Source organism: Stylophora pistillata, chromosome 1, assembly GCF_964205215.1.
Source record: "Stylophora pistillata chromosome 1, jaStyPist1.2, whole genome shotgun sequence".
In the NCBI taxonomy this organism is placed as follows: domain Eukaryota; kingdom Metazoa; phylum Cnidaria; class Anthozoa; order Scleractinia; family Pocilloporidae; genus Stylophora; species Stylophora pistillata.
In genome coordinates this window covers 20,749,310-20,773,481 of record NC_142519.1, presented here as the reverse complement: position 1 = coordinate 20,773,481, position 24,172 = coordinate 20,749,310, and the positions used below count along the sequence as shown (strand labels likewise).

At 39.5% G+C, this 24,172-nt stretch overlaps 1 protein-coding gene and 1 pseudogene across 1 annotated transcript in view; one reads left to right on the top strand and one right to left on the bottom strand.

The window, feature by feature from the left end:
• LOC111329137 (uncharacterized) overlaps positions 1-19,907 on the bottom strand; it is a 31,719-nt gene extending 11,812 nt beyond the window's left edge. The window contains exons 1-16 of the mRNA XM_022933746.2: positions 19,731-19,907; positions 16,982-17,322; positions 15,725-15,781; positions 15,299-15,417; positions 13,329-13,523; positions 12,197-12,407; positions 10,663-10,988; positions 7,049-7,277; positions 4,090-4,411; positions 3,249-3,602; positions 2,859-2,885; positions 2,135-2,324; positions 1,342-1,500; positions 1,138-1,216; positions 769-893; positions 181-333 (exon numbers count right to left, since the gene is read on the bottom strand). Of these exons, the coding sequence (XP_022789481.2) occupies positions 181-333; positions 769-893; positions 1,138-1,216; positions 1,342-1,500; positions 2,135-2,324; positions 2,859-2,885; positions 3,249-3,602; positions 4,090-4,411; positions 7,049-7,277; positions 10,663-10,988; positions 12,197-12,407; positions 13,329-13,523; positions 15,299-15,417; positions 15,725-15,781; positions 16,982-17,322; positions 19,731-19,756 (2,913 nt within the window). The 5' untranslated portion in view covers positions 19,757-19,907. The remainder of the gene's footprint in view (positions 1-180; positions 334-768; positions 894-1,137; positions 1,217-1,341; positions 1,501-2,134; positions 2,325-2,858; positions 2,886-3,248; positions 3,603-4,089; positions 4,412-7,048; positions 7,278-10,662; positions 10,989-12,196; positions 12,408-13,328; positions 13,524-15,298; positions 15,418-15,724; positions 15,782-16,981; positions 17,323-19,730) is intronic.
• Positions 8,105-9,310, top strand: LOC148741620 (uncharacterized; annotated as a pseudogene).
• Positions 19,908-24,172: the final 4,265 nt, after the last annotated feature.

Below are 24,172 nucleotides of genomic sequence, written 5' to 3'. Positions count from 1 at the left end.
TCAGCATGGAGCAGGAAGTCTGTGATTGATATATGTATGTAGGTAGGTAGGTAAGTAGGTGGGCAGGGAGGTAGGTAGGTAATTATAAGTAGGTATGGATGTGTGGATGGGGGGTTGGATGGATGTTCGTATGTATGTAGGTAGGTATGTATGTATCTATGCATAAAACAAAAACCTAACCTCGAATCGTGGTGTTTTTGGCGTAAAGGGAGACTTGAATTTGGCACTGTGAATGTGTTTAGGCCTTCCTTCTCTACATATTACGCAGAAATCAGGTCCCATGTAAGTTAGAAGGCAGCCATCGACAGCAATTCCCGGCGAATCATACCACGCCTTTAAATGACAATCAAACCTCAGTTAGATGACGGACCTACACAAATGTGAGGGTAGGAGCTTGACACATACAAACATGATGAAACTAGTCTGCAAATCTAGTTGTGCACATCTCCATGCGCATAGATCTTTTTATTCCATTTTTATGTACTATCAAGAGAATTAATAAAAAACATCATTGTAAACTACTCACGACCACACAGATCTCAAGTCTGCTCCAAACGCTCGAGGGAATTAAAAAAAAAATACAGCAGAGCATGTACTCAATAATTTCCCCCATCTCGCATTCAAATTTTCTCGAGAAAAGGGATCGTTATGTAGATAAAAAAGATAACAAAGGTGTTTCGGTGTTTCCTGATGTGGCAGGATCGATTCTGTATGGTATGGAACCTCCTATTTAACATTTACCGGAATGTAAGCCTGAAAGACACTTACTCTTTCGCCAAACGCAAGTTGCTCCTTCTTGTTTCCACGCGGTCGGAATACTTGCTGTGCTATCTGATTAATCATTTTCCGACTCCCTTCATTTTCTTGCACTAAATGATCTATCTTTTTCTCCTCTAAACAAAGAGAAGAAACAGCCTATCAAATTGGCCTGTTTTGAATAGTGTTAACCAAATCATTATAATACGCCTGGGTTTAATTCCTATATTTTTGATAATCTGAAATTCTGTAGAAATATTCGTTCGATAATAGCCTTGACGGTTTTCGTAGGACAACAACTCTTTCGTGCCTTCTTTTGTTTTATGACCCCATCACAAATATGCATGTGAGGTTATCGACAAATCTAGCATATCGCCCTACCTGTGAGGGGAAATTTATAACCATACTTCTCGAAGTAGATCCTTTGTAGTTTCACCACCAATTTATCTAGGGCTCTACTCTGTCGAATTAGAGAAAGCTCAAATCAAAAGCAAAGTAAAATAACTGAGCAGAAGTAAATGACAACTTTCAACAACAGTGGCTTCTGTCAAAACTCACAAAATTTGCGTGGTGTCCCTGGCTTACCCGAACTTCCTCATCCAAAGCAGGAGTGTCAAACTGTGTTCTCCAGAGTAACATCAGTGGGACAGTTAAAAGGTTGAAAGGCACTGGTATCGGATGATAGGTGCTGTAAGTCCTAACAGTAGTTGCTCTTCTGAAAGACCACTCCTGGAGTGAATTATCCTAAAAATGGGGAGATAAAGGGGGCCTTAACAGCCTGCAAGGACATACAAGCCGATAGGAAAAACAGGTGCCACTCTTTTTGAATGAAGAAAAATTATGACATTTCAGTCATGCAGAAGAAAAAATATTCAACATCATTTTCGGGATCACTATCAGTAGCTGTGCTCATATAAAACTACCGTGACATTTAACCTCTTATATAAATCGTCTTTGTTACATCGCGACAATTTACTGAGAGGTACAAATTGAAAACCCCTGAATAAAAAGTTCGATTTTAAGACCCCTGGTTGGAAGAAAAGCATTCACGATCGATCTAAAAAAAAACTCTCTGGTACAGTCTCAGACCAAAACTACAAATATCATACACGGGAGCCTTGAGCTGCTCCTCTTGAGCTGACCATCGCTCACGCAGAAAACTACATGGGCATAATATGGGACCTTTTTGACTAGTTGGATTAGAACATTGCTGACAAAAACCATGTTTATAATCTCGTCAACTCTACGAAAAATGTAATTCACATCTTATGCCAAAAAGAGTTCGAGTTTACTGTCGATTGCTCCTCGTACCTTCTGAACTCTGGATTATGAAGACTGAATAAATTACTTCCGCTAACGTAGAAAGACTGTTTAGTACCTGAACTCGCTGATAAGTATTGGTGAGCAAAGCAATCATCATGTTAACGAGAAGAATAACTCCCGTGATTAAGAAGAAGCTGTACAACAGATAAATCAGGGATATGGATGGATTGTCGACGGAATTCAACTTATCCAGGTCAGCTAAACTCAGTAAAGACCAGCACAGGTGTGTTGCCATGTTCCACCAACTGAAGAACCGTTTCAAAAACAGCGAGTTAGATCAACTTACCAATAAGATTTTCTTCAATTGAAAGCATAATGACCGCCATAGCTGTTTCCGAACATATTCCGCGTTCTGGAAGCTATTGGTGTCTCTGCTCCTTCATCAATTATCGATTCAGAAAATTTTATTTCGAGAAAACTGGTCAGGTCCATTACGTCAAACATCAACATAGTTTTGCCTTGGTAAACAGAAATAGGAACGACGGATTCCAAATTTTCGCAAATGAAAAAACTGTAAGGTGCATCTTTGAAGAAGGCAAACTGAGTAGCTGGCTTGCCTTGTAGGTTTTGAGAGGCGAAGTTGCGTAAACAGCTAGCTGACGTACTCGATCACTGACGTTTTTTGCCTCGCAATTTCAGCTCACAAACACGAGCTTTAAATGATCGTGACGTCATAAAAACGCGGAATTACAGTTGTGCGAAAATGGTGTAATTTAGTATATTTAGAACTTTAATGCTGAAAATGGGAATGAAAACAGCAACAACAATTTTACTCTTACCAAATAATCCCTGAGTCACTACAGGCCCTTAAAATAATAAGAGAAAATTAATGTTTAAAATTTGCCCAGTCCTAAAGATAGTAAAAACACGGGCTTTCGAAGAAAGTTTGGCATTCTAATGTAAGTAATTTTCCTTTCCTGTTAGGCTTTCCATCCAAAAATCAAACCTTACTTGATTAGCTTTAAGCCATTTGTCACCTTCTTTGGGCGCGAGACATACATGAGGTTACTAGTCATAATGTTAATAGAAGGCTTTCCTACTCCACTACCTACTTGAAAACATTCACACTCTGACGAAAAAAAGAGTAACAAACTAAAAAGCCGAACAAGTTAGAATCTGTCATTCAGGGGTTCGATAATATGAGAAGATAACGAACGTACTGTACTCACAAATCTTCCGCAGAATCTTTTCCTGAGGTATAGCTTTTCTCAGCAACAAATACCTTAGTCATGGCCATCGAAAACGCCAGAACCGTGGCCAAAAACTGCCAAAATATCACAATGACATCCCAGATAAAAAAGAATAAGGCGATTTGTATTGCGCCTAATCCCTGCATGCACTCCATGACTTGACCAAAGGCTCTTATTGTGAGAAACATGGCGATAAACCCATAGAAATACTCGGACACAGCCAAGAGTCTGTTGTCTGCTACGTCAGTGGAGTTTCTACTTGTGAGTATGCGTAAGATAAAGCTAATCAGGTAGAAGAGATCAATGATGCAGTCAAGCACATTCCAACGGTCACTACAAAAGCAATGGAAATCAACTGCATTAGGGGAGCATAAATAAATAAAGTCAATGCACAGATCAAATGTCATTCAGACGCAAGAGAATCGGTCCTCGGATGCACACTACATTTACATGTTGCTACATTTTTCACACAGGAAAAGCGACGAAAAAATAGGGGGCCCTTATTCATGTGGCAAAACAATGAGTGTGGGCTCGAAACACCAAAACGTTTAATACTGGCTCCTAGTGCTGATGCACCCAAGTATTGAAAATGGTTCACCTTATTATGATTGATGCAGCTCGAAACAAAGAATAGAAGCCTATACTGCTGCACGCAGGCAATCAACAGTGGTCCATTTGGTTACCTTAGTCAAGATGGTTAACTAGTAAATCCGTCACTGAAAACTGATGGGTCACTGGTCACGTAGATGTATGCCCTATACATGTATATGAATCAAGTATTGTTCAAAAGTCAAAAACGCCAATCAAAAACCCGAAATACCTAAAGTATCTGGTAAACTTCTCTGGCCAGATATTGTCATTGCTCGTCTCATTTTCTTCTGATCCTTCGTTGTTGGGTTCATCACTCTCTTTATTCAACATTTTGCGTGCTTTTACTCCGGCCTTTTTAGCGCTAATAAACTGATCCACCTCCATGAAAATGCGTCCCAGGAAGAAAACTAAGATAGCCCATTCTAGTCGACTGAAGGAAACTGTTGAAGGGCTTAGGCAAATGGCGAAGTGAAGACCAACGAGGGTAAGATAGCTCAGCATGTCGCGAAAAAAGATGAAATAAGGAGTCGTAAAGTAATCCTTGTATTTCTCTGAAGACAAGGAGTAACACGTTAGCTTAGAATGAAAACTCTCGAGATTGAGAGGAAACTGGAACAGCTCTGGTATTGATAAAAATAAGCGAAAGAGGTTTTACACTACGTTTCGATGACGCCATGTCATCATTTTCAAGTGAAAAGAGAAACTTTTTAACAAGTATACAGTCAGGGGTTCTTACAATCAGGGGCTCCTACAATCAGGGGTTCGTACAGTCAGGGGTTCTTACAATCAGGGGTTCTTAGAATCAGGGGTTCTTACAATCAGGGGTTCTTACAAACAGAGGTCTTACAGTCAGGGGTTCTTACAATCAGGGGTTCTTACAAACAGGGGTCTTACAATAAGGGGTTCTTACAGTCAGGAAATCTTACAATCAGGGGTTCTTACAGTCAGGGGTTCTTACAATCAGGGGTTCTTTCAATCAGGGGTCTTACAGTCAGGGGTTCTTACAATCAGGGGTCTTAAAATCAGGGGTTCTTACAATCAGGGGTTCTTACAATCAGGAGTCTTACAGTCAGGGGTTCTTACAATCAGGGGTTCTTACAATCAGGGGTTCTTACAATCAGGGGTTCCTACAATCAGGAGTTCTTTCAATCAGGGGTTCTTACAATCAGGGGTTCTTACAATCAGGGGTTCTTACAATCAGGAGTTCTTACAATCAGGGGTTCTTACAATCAGGGGTTCCTACAATCAGGGGTTCTTACAATCAGGGGTTCTTACAATCAGGGGTTCTTACAATCAGGGGTTCTTACAATCAGGGGTTCTTACAATCAGGGGTTCTTACAATCAGGGCTCTTACAGTCAGGGGTTCCTACAATCAGGAGTTCTTTCAATCAGGGGTTCTTACAATCAGGGGTTCTTACAATCAGGGGTTCTTACAATCAGGGGTTCTTACAATCAGGGGTTCTTACAATCAGGGGTTCTTACAATCAGGGGTTCTTACAATCAGGGCTCTTACAGTCAGGGGTTCTTACAATCAGGGGTTCTTACAATCAGGGGTTCTTACAATCAGGGGTTCTTACAATCAGGGCTCTTACAGTCAGGGGTTCCTACAATCAGGAGTTCTTTCAATCAGGGGTTCTTACAATCAGGGGTTCTTACAGTCAGGGGTTCTTACAATCAGTGGTTCCTACATTCAGGGGTTGTTACAATCATGGGTTCTTACAAACAGGGGTCTTACAATCAGGGGTTCTTACAGTCAGGAAATCTTACAATCAGGGGTTCTTACAATCAGGGGTTCTTACAATCAGGAGTTCTTACAATCAGGGGTTCTTTCAATCAGGGGTCTTACAGTCAGGGGTTCTTACAATCAGGGGTCTTAAAATCAGGGGTTCTTACAATCAGGGGTTCTTACAATCAGGGGTTCTTACAATCAGGGGTCTTACAGTCAGGGGTTCTTACAATCAGGGGTCTTACAGTCAGAGGTTCTTACAATCAGGGGTTCTTACAATCAGGGGTCTTAAAATCAGGGGTTCTTACAATCAGGGGTTCTTACAGTCAGGGGTTCTTACAATCAGGGGTTCTTACAATCAGGGGTTCTTACAATCAGGGTCTTACAGTCAGAGGTTCTTACAATCAGGGGTTCTTACAGTCAGGGGTTCTTTCAATCAGGGGTCTTCCAGGCAGGGGTTCTTAAAATCAGGGGTGTTATAATCAGGGGTTCTTACAATCAGGGGTTCTTACAATCAGGGGTCTTACAGTCAGGGGTCTTAAAATCAGGGGTTCTTACAATCAGGGGTCTTACATTCAGGGGTTTATATCAGTGTGTTTTATATGAAAGAATGTGCCCAGATGTTGATATTGATCGTTGTTCCTTACGTTCAGGGGTTTACATCAATGTGTCTTACACGAATGGGCTGTGCCCAGATGTTGATATTGATCGTTGCTCCTTACGTTCAGGGGTTTATATCAGTGTGTCTTACACGAATGGTCTATGCCCAGATGTTGATATTGACCGTTGGTCCTTACGTTCAGGGGTTTATATCAGTGTGTCTTACACGAGTGGGCTATGCCCAGATGTTGATATTGTTCGTTGTTTCTTACATCCATGGGTTTTAATCAATGTGTCTTACATGATGAGCTGTAGGCAGATGTTGCAACTTATCTTAGTATGCATATGTGCACGATCCTTCGCAGTAAAGCACTATTTAAGCAATAGTGAAAATCTTAAATAGCTTAAATAGTGCTTTACTGCGAAGGATCGTGCACATATACGTTTCATAACCGCAGTTCATTTATATGTATTTCATATGTTTGTTGTTTCATCTTAGTATCTTACGGTTAGGGGTCTGTGTTGATCGTAACTCTTTACATAGAGTGCGTATTCTGTGCCCAGATGTTGATATTGATTAATTGAACTTAAAATGTCACATCCATGTTAAACGTGTGTCCAGTTGTTTATTGCGATGGTAAAATGTTACATCTAGGAGTCTGCGCGCAGATGTTGATATCGATCGTCGATCGTGAAGGTCAGAACTGTGCTTGAAATCCAGGGGTTTTATATTTGTACCTCTATATTGTCGCTATGTAGCGATGATGATTTACATAAGGGGGTTTTGAATAAAATGTCATGGTAGTTTTATATAAGGGTCTGTTCCCAGCTATTGATAATGATCCAAGTCTCCTTGTGCTACCTTGTATGACAGCTGTTCCCAACGTTTCAGGTGACTCGTATTCTCCAAAGCGACGTGCTGTGCCATCATTAGTTGCGATTACTTTTAATTCTGATAATTTGGCGTAATCTCCAACACCGACGGGAACGATGTTAACTTGCATATCCCTTATCTTCTTTTGTACTCGCTTTAAATTCTCAGTTTTGGCAGTAACCGTGGGTAACGAGTCATTAAGAAAGAGCACAACCACCTGCTGACAAAGCAAAATAAAATTAAAGACGTGATATTTCCTTTAACACCAAACTCTGGCTTATAGTGTTAGAGCGTAAACGTAATGGAAACATTTGACTTGTTACGTGGCAACATCCGGGACAGTTAGAAGAGAGTTGTTGTTGTAATTTTTGAAAAAACAAAAAACAAGAAATATATTCTTCTAGAAACGTTAGTTATTAAGAGTTCTTTGTGGTTCTTGGAGTACGGGTAACAATAGGGTCTGCCAATTATGAACTGAAACTTACCAATCTTAAGAAACTACTTCTGAACAATACTAGATCCACATACATGTAGAGGGAATACGTCTATGTGACCAGTGACCCCGTGATTTTAAGTGACGGATTAAAGGCAATTAACCACCTTAATATAAAAGAGCTGCTTGATGAAAAAAAAATCGCTTTCAATAATAACTGATTCTTCTAACTATTGCAGATGTTCTTGTAAGCGTCTTAACTACTGCAGCTATGGTCTAAATAATCAATCTTTCTGTTTGACTCACCATTTAACCAATTAGTGGGTCTACACAATTGATAACTGTAGATGTTATTAATTTGTAAGTTGAATAACTAAATGAAAGAATGAATTAATAAGCAATAAAAGAGTAGTTTAGGTGAAAATTGCAAATCACATACCAGCACAGACGCCCCAAGCTCTCTCAAGAGTAGGTTACGAGTTAAACAGCACACACAATGTCAAAAATAGTTTCAAGTGACAACGTAGGGATTAAGTATATGAGTCAGCAAAAATGAGGTTATATTTTTTTTAATAAAAGCTGTTACCACTCGCAAGAATGGAAAGTGAAAATGTGAAAAGGAGGATGCCTGCAACGCAGAACTGTTTTAACCAAATCGGTTAATGAAAGAAAGAAAGACGAAAACTATGTCTTTTACCCGAGAAGTTTGGTAACAGACATGTCTGAATCGAATATGGAAGGCCTAAAAAGAGTCATTGGTCCAGATGTGTTGAACAAATTGAAGACATGCGAATTTCACTTCAGAGTGTAGAAATAAGCAAGCGAGAAAGTTAAATGAACATGACAGAAGAAATTTTAAAGACCTGTGCAATGCTTTGCTCGAAGCCGTAAGTCCCACGGCTTACGAAAAATCAAAGGGATACTTTGAAACCTTTGTCGCAAAAAGCGAGGAGAGTAAATGTCTCCAGAGCTAGATCGAGTGGTGGCACAAAAGACGGAATTACATCTTTCGTGCCGTTTGAAAGTGCACCGAAAATAAACCCCGCAGACCACATCTCTGCAAGTTTGGTAAAGAGGAACAGAATCAACATGTCCTTCCTGAGTACGGCATATGCCGATTCTCGAGACAGTATTCAACTTAAAGCGACATATAAAGCATTCCAAAATGGTACAAGGAAAGATGGATCACGCCCATCTCTTCAAGATAAACAAAATAAAGCCTTAAGGGATAGATCCGTAGGGCTCAATGGCTCGGAGAAGACCTGATCAAAGAGGATCTTTGTGACGACGAATCATATATCAGCTTCACCAGACCAAGATGCGCCTGGAAGCCCCAACCCTTATGATCGCAACAATGCTAGTGTCAGTCAAACGACAAAGTCTACCGGAACACGAGAAGGACGGCACCGACCTACTCGTAGTAAAAATTTTATCGATAGGCTACAAACTGCAAAACGAGGGAAGAAAGAGCTCAAGATAACATCAATGAACTCCTCCACAGCCCATAAAAGAGCCAACATCGTACTAAACCTAAGAAAAATTCTAATCATTAAGTAGAAATAGGAAAAAGTCTCTCCTGTGGTTGTGCCCATTTCGTGAAGAATTCGGGGAAAGAGTTATGTAAACACACAATATGGACGTTCTTAACATATGTCGACTGCCAGAGAACAGTAGTCTGTTGTATCAGCTTTTTTAACTAATGACGAGGCCTCGAGGCCTTGTCTGTTGTTGGAGATTCCTACTCTATCATTCCGCAAAACCTAGTGCATAAAAAGGGCACCAACAAAAGAAATAATACAGGAATATCTTTTAAATGACCCTTGCATAAAAACTAACAAGTCTGGACTCTAGAAAAAAAGAAAATGGAAAGAAGACAAGCGCTACAAGGAATGTGTTTGAATTTTGAGAGTTTGTTGTTTGTTTTGTTCCATACTTCTTGCAACTAAAAGTAAACTAAAAATTTGAAATGTTGTTATACGCCAACTTTCAAGCTATTATTGTTATCGTTATTATTTTTTTTGAAAACTAGAAAACACACAACTAGGACCCGCGACAATTTTTTGGATCCGCAAAAATTTACCCGCAACCTGTGACACTCGCCGATTAGACTATCTCAATCTATACACTTGAAGCCATTTCTGATACTGCATGATGCAGTTTTACTCGTAACATACTCTCCGAGAGTACTTGAGCACCCGTGATATCAATCGATTCCTTTCACTGCTATAATTCGACTAAGCTAAGTCCATTTATTAAGATAGCATATGTAAACTTACAAAACAACCATAATGCTGAGCTATTTCTCTTGTCCTCGACACCTGGTTTTCCTAAGCAACATGTGGCAATCTGCGGTCTTTCCTTACACTTAAATAGCACGGAAAGCCGTAAAACTCTTGAACAAAAGCTCATCTTTCAAATCGGTAGTCTAAGTCCCACAGGTATCAACGAATGCTTTTCATTCCACTAATTTACTCGAGTTGTTCTCGTTGCCATGTTCCCACCAATAATGTAGCTCCACTTTCTGCCTTTAAAAGCACACACAACTCACAATTCCTCTATTCGCTCCGACGAAGGGCTAACGCTAGAAACGTCAGCTTTTATAACCGTAACGGTGGTCAATTTACCATTTCAACTTTGTTGATATATTCAAATTATTTCGTTACCCCCACCGACGCAGCCCCAAACAGTTTCTTTAGAATCTATCAGCCTTTATTCACCTGGTTTTAAAGAACTGAGAAAATATTTGCTTAAGGGTATTTCAAAATTCTACCACATACGTCATGTTTTTTTCCCCGCGGGAGACATTAAGTCGTATTTTCTTGAGAAGGAAACACTTATGCCCAAAGGAAAAGTAAAACTTGCTTTTTCTCAACCGTTCTCTCCGTTGAATAGCAATCATAAAACTGTCACGTAGTACAACACAAATTAAATTCATTGATAGTGCGCAAAACTGAATCGCTCCTAGTGAGCACGCTATAAGAGGTTTTCAAATTCCTGCATTACAAGTGATAGAACTGTAACAGAATTAAGAATGGCAAGTATGATTACCAAGGCCCCATAAACCAGCCCAAAGGTTGGAAGATGAGCTAACACTCCCTTCTCGACGAGGGATGAGTTGACTAACCTTCAACAGAGCAGCGGAAATCGGTCACGCAAACATATACCTCACCTTTTTAGCTTCTTTTCGAACGTTTTGGCTTTTGAATGCAGTACAAGCGGCTTCGAGATCTTCACAGAGTGAGCTAGGAGAGCTTGGCTGCTTTAATGCCTTAATCTTATTTAAAAGCTCGTCCTCACTAGACCACTTCTTTCCAAATATGATGTTACCAATCAGTTGGTTTTCTTCATGTAAAACCACGCAGTAGTTGGCAGGGCGGACGCCGTATTTTTTAACGATGTGGCTCATGGTCCCATTGATCAGATTAAACTCTTTTTCTGACGTATCTTTTTCTGACGTATCTTTTCCCAGCGTCAAAACAAAACACATATCAATTTCTGCAAGTTAAAGAAAGAAAATGAAGCTATTTGATTAATCCACTAATGGGTTAAGAAAACACACAACAACTGAATCTGAGCATATCAACAAATCCCCAGTAGCTGCTAGTATCTTGTTTCAAGACTTGGTTCCGATAGCGACATAACGATTATAACAATTATTCTGACTGTTATGATCCGGTCTGATCAATTATCAGGCCTACAAAAGTTCTTTGAACGATTTTGGCTTCTTCTCACAACGGACAAAAACCAGAAACAGCTAGTCCTGGATCCTGGATTGCTCATTGACCAAAACTAAAACTAAATGAAATTATTTACTTGTAATAACATCTCATGGTCATAATCAGCCGAATTGTGAAACTTTCAAGTAATGCTTGAACGGTCGCGCAACAAATCATGGCGAGGAATAACAATCAAGAAAAACACGTTCTTTAAATTATAAAATTGTGTGTTTCGTTGTTCTGAGAACTTAGCTTAACTCAATTTTATGAAGGCAAGAGTAAGAAACATCAGTGCAATCACCCTTCCCCCAGCCAGGCCTAGACCTTTTCACTACCACAGTGCTCGCTAAGCAAAGTAAAATCGCTTTAACATCTTTGATCACCCAACTACACTCCGTAGAGTACAAAGAACGCTATAGACGAGTACAAATATCACACGATATTTTGTACTCCAAAGAACCGGTTAGACAGGCTTTCTCGTATTGCACAAGCGAAGAATTGGACTGAAGTTAGGAAAAAATAATGGCGGGCAATTTAAATCACATTTCTGACGAAAAAGAGTCGGAATGGCTGGCAAATACATATCCAAGTTTACTAGATGAATCGAACGAAGAAAAACAGCTAGACGACCAGGAAATTTCTTCATTTATTGAAGAAAATAGAAACAGCAACACGACAACGCGCCAATTCCGTTCCGCTTCGCATACTTCTGTCATGCACTACCCGTAAATAAATATCCGCGAATTTCGCTCGCACTGAAATAACAATTTGGCGTAGGGATAATAAATAACTTATTAGACGTTTTGTTGTGTAGTATCGCTGAGTATTTTTAATCGTTCTTTGTATTTTGACTCGCCCTGCGGGCTTGTCGAAATACGGCACAACTCGTAAAAATACTCAGCGATACTGCACAACAAAAACGTCTAATAAGATATGTTTATTCGATGTCAACTATCTAAATGAACGCTCACAAACGATTTCACGAACCTCTCCTTTTCCTCAAGACCTGTTTTATCAAATGCATAACAAAGAAAATGGCAAAGAGGAAGGGGAAAAAGACGATGTCGAACACAGTCCAAAGGTTGAGTAAAAAGTATCCCCAGCGTCTAGGTTTCAGCCATGACTCTCTTCTTGCTGAGAAAAAGGTGCGATACCATCTGGATTTGACCAAGTTATACACCACTGGATGAGAGATGAACTGCGGAAAAATTCGTCGATATATATCTTTATGCAATAAATTGAATTTGGATTCAGTTGGTATCTACTTGTGACCCATCAGAGGAGAGCCTTAAAGATGACGTCACCATTTAACAAAATTTTGATTTATTATTATTTTTATTCTGGCGACGCAGATGCATCGGCATTTTAACATCACTTGTGATATATTAGAACAGACGCAGGGCAACATAAAATCTATTTGTTGAATGTACATGCAAGAAAGTTAGCAATGCTGAAGCAAAGGTGAAAGATTTCCTAGAAGTAACCAACACAGTTCAAGTTGGAAAATTTTTCAGGTCGGATTACCCGTGGCATGCAGGTTTGTAAAGAGTGCTGATCTTTACGTTCTGCGTCTTGTCATTTAGAGATAAAACCATCGGTAACATCAAGCAACGTAGCAGTCCAAAACTCTCTCTTGATCTTTTTTTTGTCTCGATTTGACGAAGGATTTTCAATGTTGTAATAACCTTTAGAACATTTTCAGTTTCCTGACAAAGTACGTGAAGCACTATTGTTCCTTTCTTCATTTTGACTCATGTAAGTCTGATACCAAAGTTTCACGAGAAAAATAAGTTGCTTTTAACAGAGTTCCTCTGCTACTCTGTAAATACTGTGGAATGACGTTGAATTGGCATTCTGTTTTATCGGAATGGTATAATACTGCGCCCATAAATTTTAAAGAAACTGGGGCATTCCTTCCTCGCTGTAATATCACACAACGCTCCTTCGGTGGAAGTTTTCGGTAACACAGTGTTGTCTGTCTTTTTCCCGTACTTATATCGCGCGCTGGAAAGGGGTCCGAGGTCCCTAGATGGGAAACAGCCTTCCCGCTAGAATTAAATTTAGGGGTGAGGGATGGTATAAAGTATTGACTGGAAACTTTTTATCATTCGTGTAGTACCTTCTTCTGATTCGTATCAATAGCCTTGTCTATCACATAGTCAAAACAACTTTGAAAGGTATTTCTGGTATCGGCGTCGGCTTTAAGAGGATCCATCAAGGTTGATGTGAACTCATTCATAGATTTTTCCAGCTTTTCTATATCACCTTTCTCCGAGTTTCCATCATCTGCTAAATCTCGGAGTACCTTGTTGACCTAATGGAGAAAGGAAATGTAGTTATTACGGTAATCAAACGGCTCTCTAAAAGCCAATGATAATTCAAGTTTGATTAAAAAAATAATTCAGTACAATGAGAGTAAAACAGCCTGCAGTGCAGGCGTCTTATTAGAACGAGTTAGCACTAAGATGCTCGCGATCATTCATTCAACCGGCCATGTTTTATTTGAAGACAGAAACGACGATGATGGAAGGGGGCGGGGAATGGCAAAAAGACGCCATGCCAGCCCGGAGGCTCTTGAAATGCAAAACACCCACTGATTAGTTGCGCGTCACTGCATTTCTGGAAATCAGCAGATCACCAATCAAAATGGGTTAAATTAAAAAACTGGAAGCACCGTCTTCGAACGAAAACAAACACACGTAGAGCCGATGAGTGAAACAGTGAGGCAGTTTTTTTCAGCCAAGAAAGAAATGGCTTGAACAAAACCTCCTCCGCGGTCACAAGTATGAACTGATATTTCCTGCTCTCTATATTTTCCAAATGACAATCCTTGAGCGTAGCTGCTGTTAATCCGTTTGATGAGTTTTCTTCTCTTTGATTGTAAGCGATACTTTGAAGTAAACAAACTAATGGACTTGAAGATTTACCCGCCATAATTTGTTTGATGCATATCCGAATATTCTAGAGAAACGGTGTGGCTATTTTTCCCCACCAACGACAGAAATGGCTTCGCCAAAGCCTCCTCTTCTGACGAAAATACGATATTTTCCGCACTCTATATCTTTCAAACAACAATCCGTGAGGGTAGCGGCCGCTAATTATAATCCGATAAAAGATGCTTCTTCCATCTGTTCATAAACAACACTTTGAAGCGGACAAACGACAAATACGCTCGAAGATTTCTCTGTCATAATATCTTTCATACGAACAAACACCCGAAATATCAGGCTTTCCCAAAAGCTCATCTTTCAAACCGGCAGTCTAAGTCCCACAGGTATCAACGAACGCTTTTCATTCCACCAATTTATTCGTGTTTTTCTCGTTGCCATGTTCCCACCAATCACGTAGCTCCATTTTCTGCCTTTAAAAGCACACACAACTCACAATTCCCCTATTTGCTCCGACGAAGGGCTAACGCTCGAAACGTCAGCTTTTATAATCGTAACGGTGGCGAATTTACCATTTCAACTTTGTTGCTATATTGAAATTATTTCCCAAAGCCAGTTGGCAACACGGCCAGCTTAGAAATTGCTTCTTTTGTTCCGATTTTAATGCGCGAGACATACCGCATTCCGAAAGAAACTAAGTGGTTCCTCGAAAGCAGAATTGAAACTAGCAATTTCACCATCAACAGAGTTTGCCATATTTCTCTTTTTCCCGAAAGAGCAAAATGTCCAAATGATACATTTGGCTTGTGATTGACAGTTGGAGCTTAACCTAACCTATCAGGAACTCTGTTCGTGGGCAAACAGACTTTCGCACAACAAACAGACAAATTTATTTCTCTCGCCAGCTTTCCGCTGCCATTAAAATCAAAGATGACGACCATTATTTTCGCTAAGAAAATACTGCACGAGATCGCCAAAATTGCGCCTGTCCTGCTGGCTAAGCGTAAAAAAGTTTTTTTTTTTTTTAGTTTTGAAGTTAAATGGTTGAGAGAGTAGTATGAATATGAAGAGCTAATAAGGAGCAGTGAAACCAACTCACAATATTTAATTTATAAGCATCACTTTTGTCAGTTGATCTGGCGAAACAGCCCTAAGTAGAGTATGCCGGTACTATCGATTAAGATAAAGTTATAATACCAACCTGGAAAGCTTTGAGTAAGGTATTTCTTTCACAGCTTGCCAGGGTTTTTGGAGTCACTTTTTGATAAATAGCGTCGAAATCTCCTTTACGCAGAATATCATCGAGTTCCTTTTCAATTTCTGTAAAACAACCAGACTGACTTGAGAGTGATTAACAAGTATAAACATCTTTAGTTAAACAAACACACAGTTTAAATTGTATCAAGAATGATGGCAACGACCATACAAATCCACTACCAGGACTAAAAGCTATGGTTGAAGTTTCGAATTCCGCCAGTCTCTCAATGCCCCTCAAGGGGAAGGAAGAAACTCAAGAACCACGCACAACCAAAAAGATAAGCAATTTGAAAGTACGTTGGCCTTATTTGTTTGTGATTCCTTAGTTTGTTTTGGTTTCTTATCTTCCTTAATGCTCTCTTTTACTTACTTTTAGCTTGAAGTTGTTGACTTGAGGCATGAATACCCGCATGTTCGTCCTCGGGTTCTACAAATAGATAGTGGATAAAAATTTAGACCAGTCAATAACTAAACAAGGTCACTGGGCAACAAAAAGTATTATAACATCACCAAAGTAAAGCACGCGCTTTGATTGGTCAATTCAGCGTCCACCATTTGCCCATGGGTGTACGTTGCTGATATGAGTAAGAACAGTTTTTCGCGCGCGCTTGTTTTTCCAGGTCACGTAAGATTTATTAGGTAAAAGAAAACTCTTTTGCCAGAATGTATCAATGTTCTGTTATAAAACAAATGGTAAACGCCTCAGTGTACACTGTTCAGTTACGGATGCACTTGGAAGGTTTGCTAGGCACTCAAGAGGCTAGAGACGCTCTCGGCTATCGCCTCGCGCGACTCTCACGCTTCTTTCGTGCTTCGCAACCTCCCACGTGCATCCATACCTCAATAGTGTACGCTGTGGTGTTTACCATTTGTTAATCATGATCAAATCAAAATCGACAATAAAATATTGTTAGGCAAGTTTTCCTTTTACATATCTATTTCAAAATGAAAAAAGGAATTGCGCCACGCTATCTGGTCAAGTCAAATCGAAAGAACGGTAAAGATCTCATCCTAAATTTTTGCCAGAAAGTTTCGGTTTGTCGCAGAGTGTTCTCAAAGTTAGCCCATAAATAGTTATTTCTCTGATAGCGAATATCCTGCAATGCATGAAGTATTGGTATCTTACAGATCTTCGTAATTCAAAGTGTATGCTAACTCTAGAAAACAGAGAATTGCCTTTGTAACATCCCCATTGATATAATAAATATTACATTCAATAATTAGATCCGATTTGCAGGTCTTTTCAGTAAGCTATTGATCATAATGACGTCAAAATGTGGTAAGAACTTTGAGCAAAAGAAAAGCCGTTTACAAGGCTTTTCTTGATCCCGGCCAAATCCAACACATTGCCAAAATGCGTACACTGACCACAAAAACCATGCGTAACATTGATCCTCAATGCAGGATGTTGCCAAAGGCTTTAAAATTAACAATGGAAATCGAAGTGAACTTCTCGAGAAATTTTTCTCGCCACCAAACCAAACCATAAGTAATGGTTAGGCATTTTCTCACACCTTCGAGAGAAACCAAACTATAATAACAAACTTCTTTAAAAGACAAATCAATTATGAATTTAAGACATGTCATCATGAAGCTCACTCATCATACTTTCTGTGATCTTACTTACCAAAACAAATAGGAAGTTCCCCCTCGACCACGTCCACATCAGCGCTAGCTATGCAAGCCTCGACAGCTGGCTCGGGTAATAGTGAGCCCTCCTTGGGAAAAACCGATCCTTCCTTTTCCGACGTTCCCTGGTATTCATTCAGCAGCTCAACCTTTTCTTCTCGCGGGCAACATGACATCATGCAAAGAAGTTTGTCACGTGGAAATGAAGACATTAGTTCAACAGGATTATCTGGTTGCTTCGCAAGCTCGGACTCTTCGTCCCTCGGGCGATAGGAGTTTGCTGCTACTACAGGATCGTCGGAAATAAGTGACAGCTCCACTTCCTCCACCGCTTCAGATCTTAAACACAATTAAACGCATGGAAATGAATCATTAATCAAGTATTCAAGCTAACATGATGAAACGTCAGCAGAATGTCCCCAAATGCCATCCAGGGATGTTAAGAGATGGACTTTAGCAGGGAAGAGGAATAGAGATTTCTGATATCGAGCTAAGATTAACTGAATTGAACGAAAGGACGATGGTGAAAGAGATCCGCAATTTAATGAAAGCGAATCACCGAAATCCTATTCTTATTTCCTGTAGATCAGAGAAATATCAAAAGTTCACCTATTTTGTCGTTACAATTATTATCGTGGAATTCTTGCTTTTAAGAAAACGAATAATTTTGTGCTAGGCTCTCGTGAATTGTCACCACAATTTCAACCTTCTATAGCGGTGGCTTGGATAGATTCTGAGCTGCGCTATTACTTTCTTAGAAATATTGATATGTTCGGTTGAGTTAAGAACTTTTCGCTTTTGGCGTGACGCAGAAGTGAAGATAGTTCAAAATATAGTTCAAATTGATTCCTCCAATTCTCAAAAGAATTTTACGCTCGATACACCATTCAAACACTAAGCTTTATAGATTTGTCGACTCACAGGTGCTTGAATCAACATGAAATCACACCTAACGGTAGCTTAGTGATCCTCGACTAGCTCACCATCTGTTAGTTTGTACTGATGTTTTCACTTTCTCTCAAACCATAGCAGCTCTCGTAAATAGTCACGCCTTTGTATGTTAATTCTCTACCAAGGATCAAAAGGTAAAAAATCATATTTCAAATCAAGTACAGGAAGTCAGCAATTAACGGCACCTCATTTTCAAAATTAAGAAATCATCAAGATCGATCCGATTCGCTTGCTGTATTGTTAAAAAATTGTGTTGCTCTTGAATAGTAGCTTGAGTATCAGCCCGTCCGGAGGGGGGCTGGGGGTTGGCAGTGGAAGAAGTCTCCCTCCCTTCCCCTCTCCTCTCCCCTTCTAAGCAAAGCCTGATACTCAGGCTACTTGGAGAGTACAGCTCAGAGGTTACGCTTTCTTGGCTTAGTTTTTTATCGTTTTGACTCAAAAATGTCATCAGTTCATGTTTTCACACACTAAATTTCACTAAAGAATCACTAACCAATCAGCTGTTGTTCTCAGTATACTCGCACCGCAGACTTTAAAAAGTTATCATTGAAATCTGATTGTTAATTCTCCCCTCTAGTTGCTACACACTTCAGTTTCTTGGAAATCAGTTACAAGAATGTGGTGTTAGATCCAGTTAACCTCTAGCTGATAAGATTGCGTATTCTCCTAACGATTTTGCTACATATTGAATAGAAATTATAGGGAGAACTAACATGTTGATCACTTCCGGGAGTTAAATGGTTCAAGTTAAGACAGCCATCACTGCTTTTGTTAAAGATATGAAAACAGTGTCATCGGTATGTTATATTTATATCGCCAAATAATTTAATTTTAAAGCCACTCAAGAGAACGTGATAAAAAGAACGATTAACAAAACACGACATTAGGGGAGCCGGAACCAATCTGTCAAACATGTCGTAAGAATCAACTCTATCAAACAGAAACCAAAAGGAAAAACGGTTTAGAACTGAAACCGGGACTTCTGTCGTAAGAATTAGCTTGAAAAGAAAACAATCTCAACAATGTTTTTCCTCTTACATGGCTAACCAGCTCAAAGTCTATTTTTTTACGGAAACTAGTAAGCGCACAAAGGAAGACTACTTGTTGTTGCAACTTTTCGTTTATTTCTTCCAACGAGTCTCATCTTTAGCTGAGAATTCTTCAGCCGAATGATTACAACATATAACGGCATAAAGATAGCTTTTAGAAGTGAATAATAACTAAAAAATGCAGTAAATGGACGTTACAAGAAATAACTTATCGACATACATAAGTTATTGCGCGCTGTATTTTGTGAGCAGAGCATACTTGGAGATCAGATTTCAAAATTACTGTGCATATAGGCCGAGTAAACCAAATCACCGCGTGCGAACAGAACTTGCAAACAGTTTGAAACAAAAGCTCTATTCAAAGAAATACAAAATTTGTTATTTGAAGCGAAAAAAGTCAGAAACCCCTCGTATAGGCGACCCAGCTATACGCGTGCTTCAATCGTTGTTTACTCAACTTCACGGACAGAAACTTCCGTGGCGTTATAATGAAATTGTGAAAGTTGTCAGATTTAGAACAAAATCTTCTGTCGCAAAATTCTCCAGGAACATATCAAGACTGAAAAGTAATATTCACCAAACCAAAGAAAGGTCCGAAAGTGGCGAAGGCCCACCAACGTTTGAAAATTTCGTTTTCATTTTCCAGCCATAATTAGTATCGGGTTTCGGAATCGTAGTATTGTTCGCCCGAAAGCTCTATTCGTCTGAATGATTCAAACAAAATTTGCACAATCAATACCGACTTACTTCTCACTGCTCCCAGGGTCGGTCATTATCCTCCTCCGCAACCCGCCAAGCACTCTTTTCGGACTGTTGGCTGAAATGGACTTTGAAATGGATTCTTATCTGAAAATAACGTGACGTACACACGAAGCACGCAAACAAAAATTCGGTATTGACCTATCACCTTTGAAGTCGCAGAACAGACCACTACTGGTTCTTGAACTTCTAAGAGGACACATTACATCACCGTTTGCCGCGTAATACTGGTCATGAATAGAAAGGTAAGATTGAATTTCGCGTGCGCGTGAAAGAGTTTTGGATATTATTCATGATGTTTGAAAAGGCCAAATATTTTTACGTGACTGACTTTTACAGAGGGGTATAGGGGGACCCTCTTCTTTGTTCATATGTTTGTCTGTTTATATTTAGGAATGGTTTAACTGTGACGTAGCAATTATCTGTCAGATATCTCTAATGGCGTGAATCGATAAGGCCACAATAATATATAATCTCAGTGGACTAATTGCTGTAACAGTGTTATTGCTATCTTCTCAGTTCTCAAAGTAGTTGAGACAGTTCAAGAGGAAGTTATCTGCAGAGACACTTGACCCTTACAAGTGATGTCTTCTATCAACTCGCTCAATAACAACACTCCCAGGGTGAAAATCATTCTCTTACAACATGACAATGTTCTCAGCGCCAAGGTCAATCTAAACCCGAGCAAACATGATAAAAATGCAAAGACATTGTAACGGCTGCTACGCCTTTGTCACCGAACATTAATTCGCTTTAGTTTGATTCGTGTTAAACCACAATATTGACGTTATTGTTTGTCTGTTAGGGACGCGATCATTTAGGGTTCTACCCAGAACCGCACTTTCGTGAGTTGTCTTGCTTTGGGCTAACGATAAGTCCTGTTTATCGGAAGAGCGTTAATTCCATCTTATCTTGAAGTTCGTTGACTGAACTCTTTTAAGCGGGGCTGTTATATGCAAGTGAATAAAGGCTGATAGTTTCTAAAGAAACTGTTTGGGGCTGCGTCGGTGGGGGTAACGAGATAATTTGGATATATCAACAAAGTTTGAATAGTAAATTGGCCACCGTAACGATTACAAAAGTTGACGTTTCGAGCGTTAGCCCTTCGTCGGAGCGAATAGAGGAATTGTGGGTTGTGTGTGCTTTTAAAGGCAGAAAATGGAGCACGTTATTGGTGGGAACATGGCAACGAGAAAAACACGAATAAATTAGTGGAATGAAAAGCGTTCGTTGATCCCTGTGGGATTGAGAGTGCCGGTTTGAAAGATGAGCTTTTGTTCAAGAGTTCTACGGCTTTCTGTGCTACCTAAGTGTAAGAAAAGACCGCAGATTGCCATATGTTGTTTAGAATTATTAGGTAAATCAAAGTGTCTAGCGACTGGTTTCGATGGGTCCTTGTCATTCTTTCCACGTCGCGAAGGTGTTCTCGGAATCGGTCAACTAGTCTTCTGCCTGTTTCGCCGATGTATATCTTTTTGCAATAAGTGCAAGTTATGCAATAGGTTATATTGGCAGAGGTGCACGTGAAGTGATCGGTGATCTTAATGGATCGTTTGGGTCCCGATATTTTATCAGTGTTGTGAATGAAAGGACACGTTTTGCATCGTGCACGAGTTCATTTAAAAGTGTCTGGTTGGTCATCAGTCTGAAAAGAACTTCTGACCAAAAAATTGCCTATGTTTTTGTCGCGTTTGAATGAAATGAGCGGAGGCTGCGAAAAGATAGTGCTTGTCTCTGGATCATTTTGAAGTACTTTAAAGTTTTTAAGGATAATGGATTTCACTGAGTGGTTGTGAGGGTGAAACGTGAGAGTGAATGGAATGCGGTCGGAATCTTCCTTTTGTGACGTTTGTAGTGCTGAATGTCGATCAATAAGTTGGGCGCGGTGGTAGCCCGCTTGAACGACAGAAACAGGGTAACCACGTTTATCGAAAAACTGGCACATTGACTCTGATTTGTGGTGGAAATCAGAGTCATCCCTACATAAACGGCAAAGTCTTAGAAACTGAGAAAAAGGAATGGAATTCTTAACGAGAGATGGATGCGAAGACGAATATAACAAGTAATTATGCGAGTCTGTAGGTTTGTAATACACACTACTGCATAAACCGTTGCGTTCAATTGAGACTTTGATGTCTCAAAAGGATAAAGACTTGTCAGAAATTTCCCAGGTATATTTCAGAGCCGAGTGAAAAGAATTGACTGCGGTTATGAATTGAGTCAGCTCCTCTCTGGTAGAGGAGGTAGCGCCAATACAGTCGTCGATGTAGCGACCGTAGAGTTCAGGTTTGGAGCCGTTTTATTGGCTGAAAAATTGGTGTTCGACAAAACCTACAAAAAGATTGGCATAGCTAGGTCCCATTTTGGTGCCCATGGCGACACCGCTGGTTTGTTTGCAGAAATTGTCCCCGAATGAAAAACAATCGGAGTGTGAGCACTAGTTCGGCTAAGCGTAATAGTTTTTCAGATTTAGGTTCCTTAACAGTACGTCGATCAAAAAAATCTTTAAGGGCCAGAAGGCCTTCACCATTAGGAATGAAAGTGTAAAGAGACGTAATATCCTTGGTGAAAAGAAGTTTGTTTTGGCCAAGGAAATTAAAGTCGCGAAAAATTTGAAGAGCGTGTTGGGTGTCTTTAATATATGATGGTAAAGTTTTGACGATGGGAGCCATAATTTTGTGTAGATAGCTGGAGATAAGTTCGGTGGGGCAACTGCAAGCGTTGCAGTTGCCCTACCGAACTTATCTCCAGCTATCTACACAAAATTATGGCTCCCATCGTCAAAACTTTACCATCATATATTAAAGACACCCAACACGCTCTTACATACATACATACATACATACATACATACATACATACATACATACACACATACTTTATTGTAACTCTCTAAAAAGGATTTTTTAGTCACAAGACCACTAAATAGCTAAAATAAATAAATTACCAAATAACTAATATAATAAATAACATTACAGTCAAACTAAGTGAAGCGTACCCCTCAGGATTACATTAATGATTTGATTATTTGAATATTAAACCCATTAATCGTTTCAGGAGCGCAATAACGAATTGAATATTTGAACATGGAATCCCCTAACCGTTTCAAGAATGTAATAATGGGTTGGTTATTTGAATATTGAACCCGATAGCCGTATTTGTTTTGAAAAGGTGCGGATCATTACTCAAATCAGAAGTCCATTTCTGATTGGATTATACGAACACGTGATGATGAAACGGAACCATTTCATGGCGTCAGACATGGCGGGAAAGGTGAGTTCGGGCGAGTGTTGTACAGAACTTCTTGTAAATGTTGTAAATGGAATGTTATCGGGAGCTTTTTTCGCCTATTTACATCTTGAATAACTTGTAGAAATTCTTGTGTGCATTCATGGTCGAAGAAAATAGTTTACGGGCGAAGCAATCGCAAGACTTTTTTATTTCGTAAATATTTCCGATCGACTGTTTTCGCAGTGTTTTTACAGTGCAGTTTGTTGATTTTCAGGATTCCTCGTTGAATAGAACAATCTTATTGGTGTAATCAGAAATGGACTTCTGATTTGAACAATGCTCCGCACCTTTTCAAAACGGATACGGCTATCGGGTTCAATATTCAAGTAATCAATCCATTATTGCATTTGTGAAACGGCTAGCGGGTTCAATAATCAAATAATCAATTCATTATTGCATTCTTCAAACGACTGGCGGGTTCAATATCCAAATGATCAATTCATTAATGTAATCTTGAGGGGTACGCTTCACTTTGTTTGACTGTAAAAATAAGTGAAATACAATGGATCATATACTAATTACAAAATTCATAGATTGACCAGAGAAAAGTAGGTTAACAATTTTGTTCCTAAAACGTTTGGTCGATTCTGAAAATTTAACATCGTCTCTTAGATCATACCAGAGCTTTGCACCGCGGTAGGCGAAGGACCGTTAACCAGTGGTTAGGCAGCGCCTTGGAACGTTCAGTTGATCGCGTTGTCTAATGTTCCTTGTGTGAATTTGTGAACGCGTAGTAAATTTCTCGATTAGGTAGTCGGGCACAAGTTTATTAATACATTTGTACATCATCACTGCATCGTTCAAGTAAATTCTGTCACTAACAGACAGCCAATTTAGCGATTTGATAGCTTGTGAAATGTGATCGAATTTTTTAAGACGAAGAACACGGGCAGCAAAATTCTGTACTAACTGAAGTTTGTTGATGTTACGTTTACTAGTATTAGACCAAACAGTTGAGCAATAATATAACTTACTCTAAACGAAGGAATTCATAAGGAGAAGTATTGTTTTCCTATCTAACAAGTGTTTTATTCTATTGATTTGTATAATTTTATGTAGGCAATTAAGGGCTGTTTTAGTAATGTGTTCATTGTAAGTTAGTGATTGGTCAATATGAATGCCAAAATCTTTAGCAACAG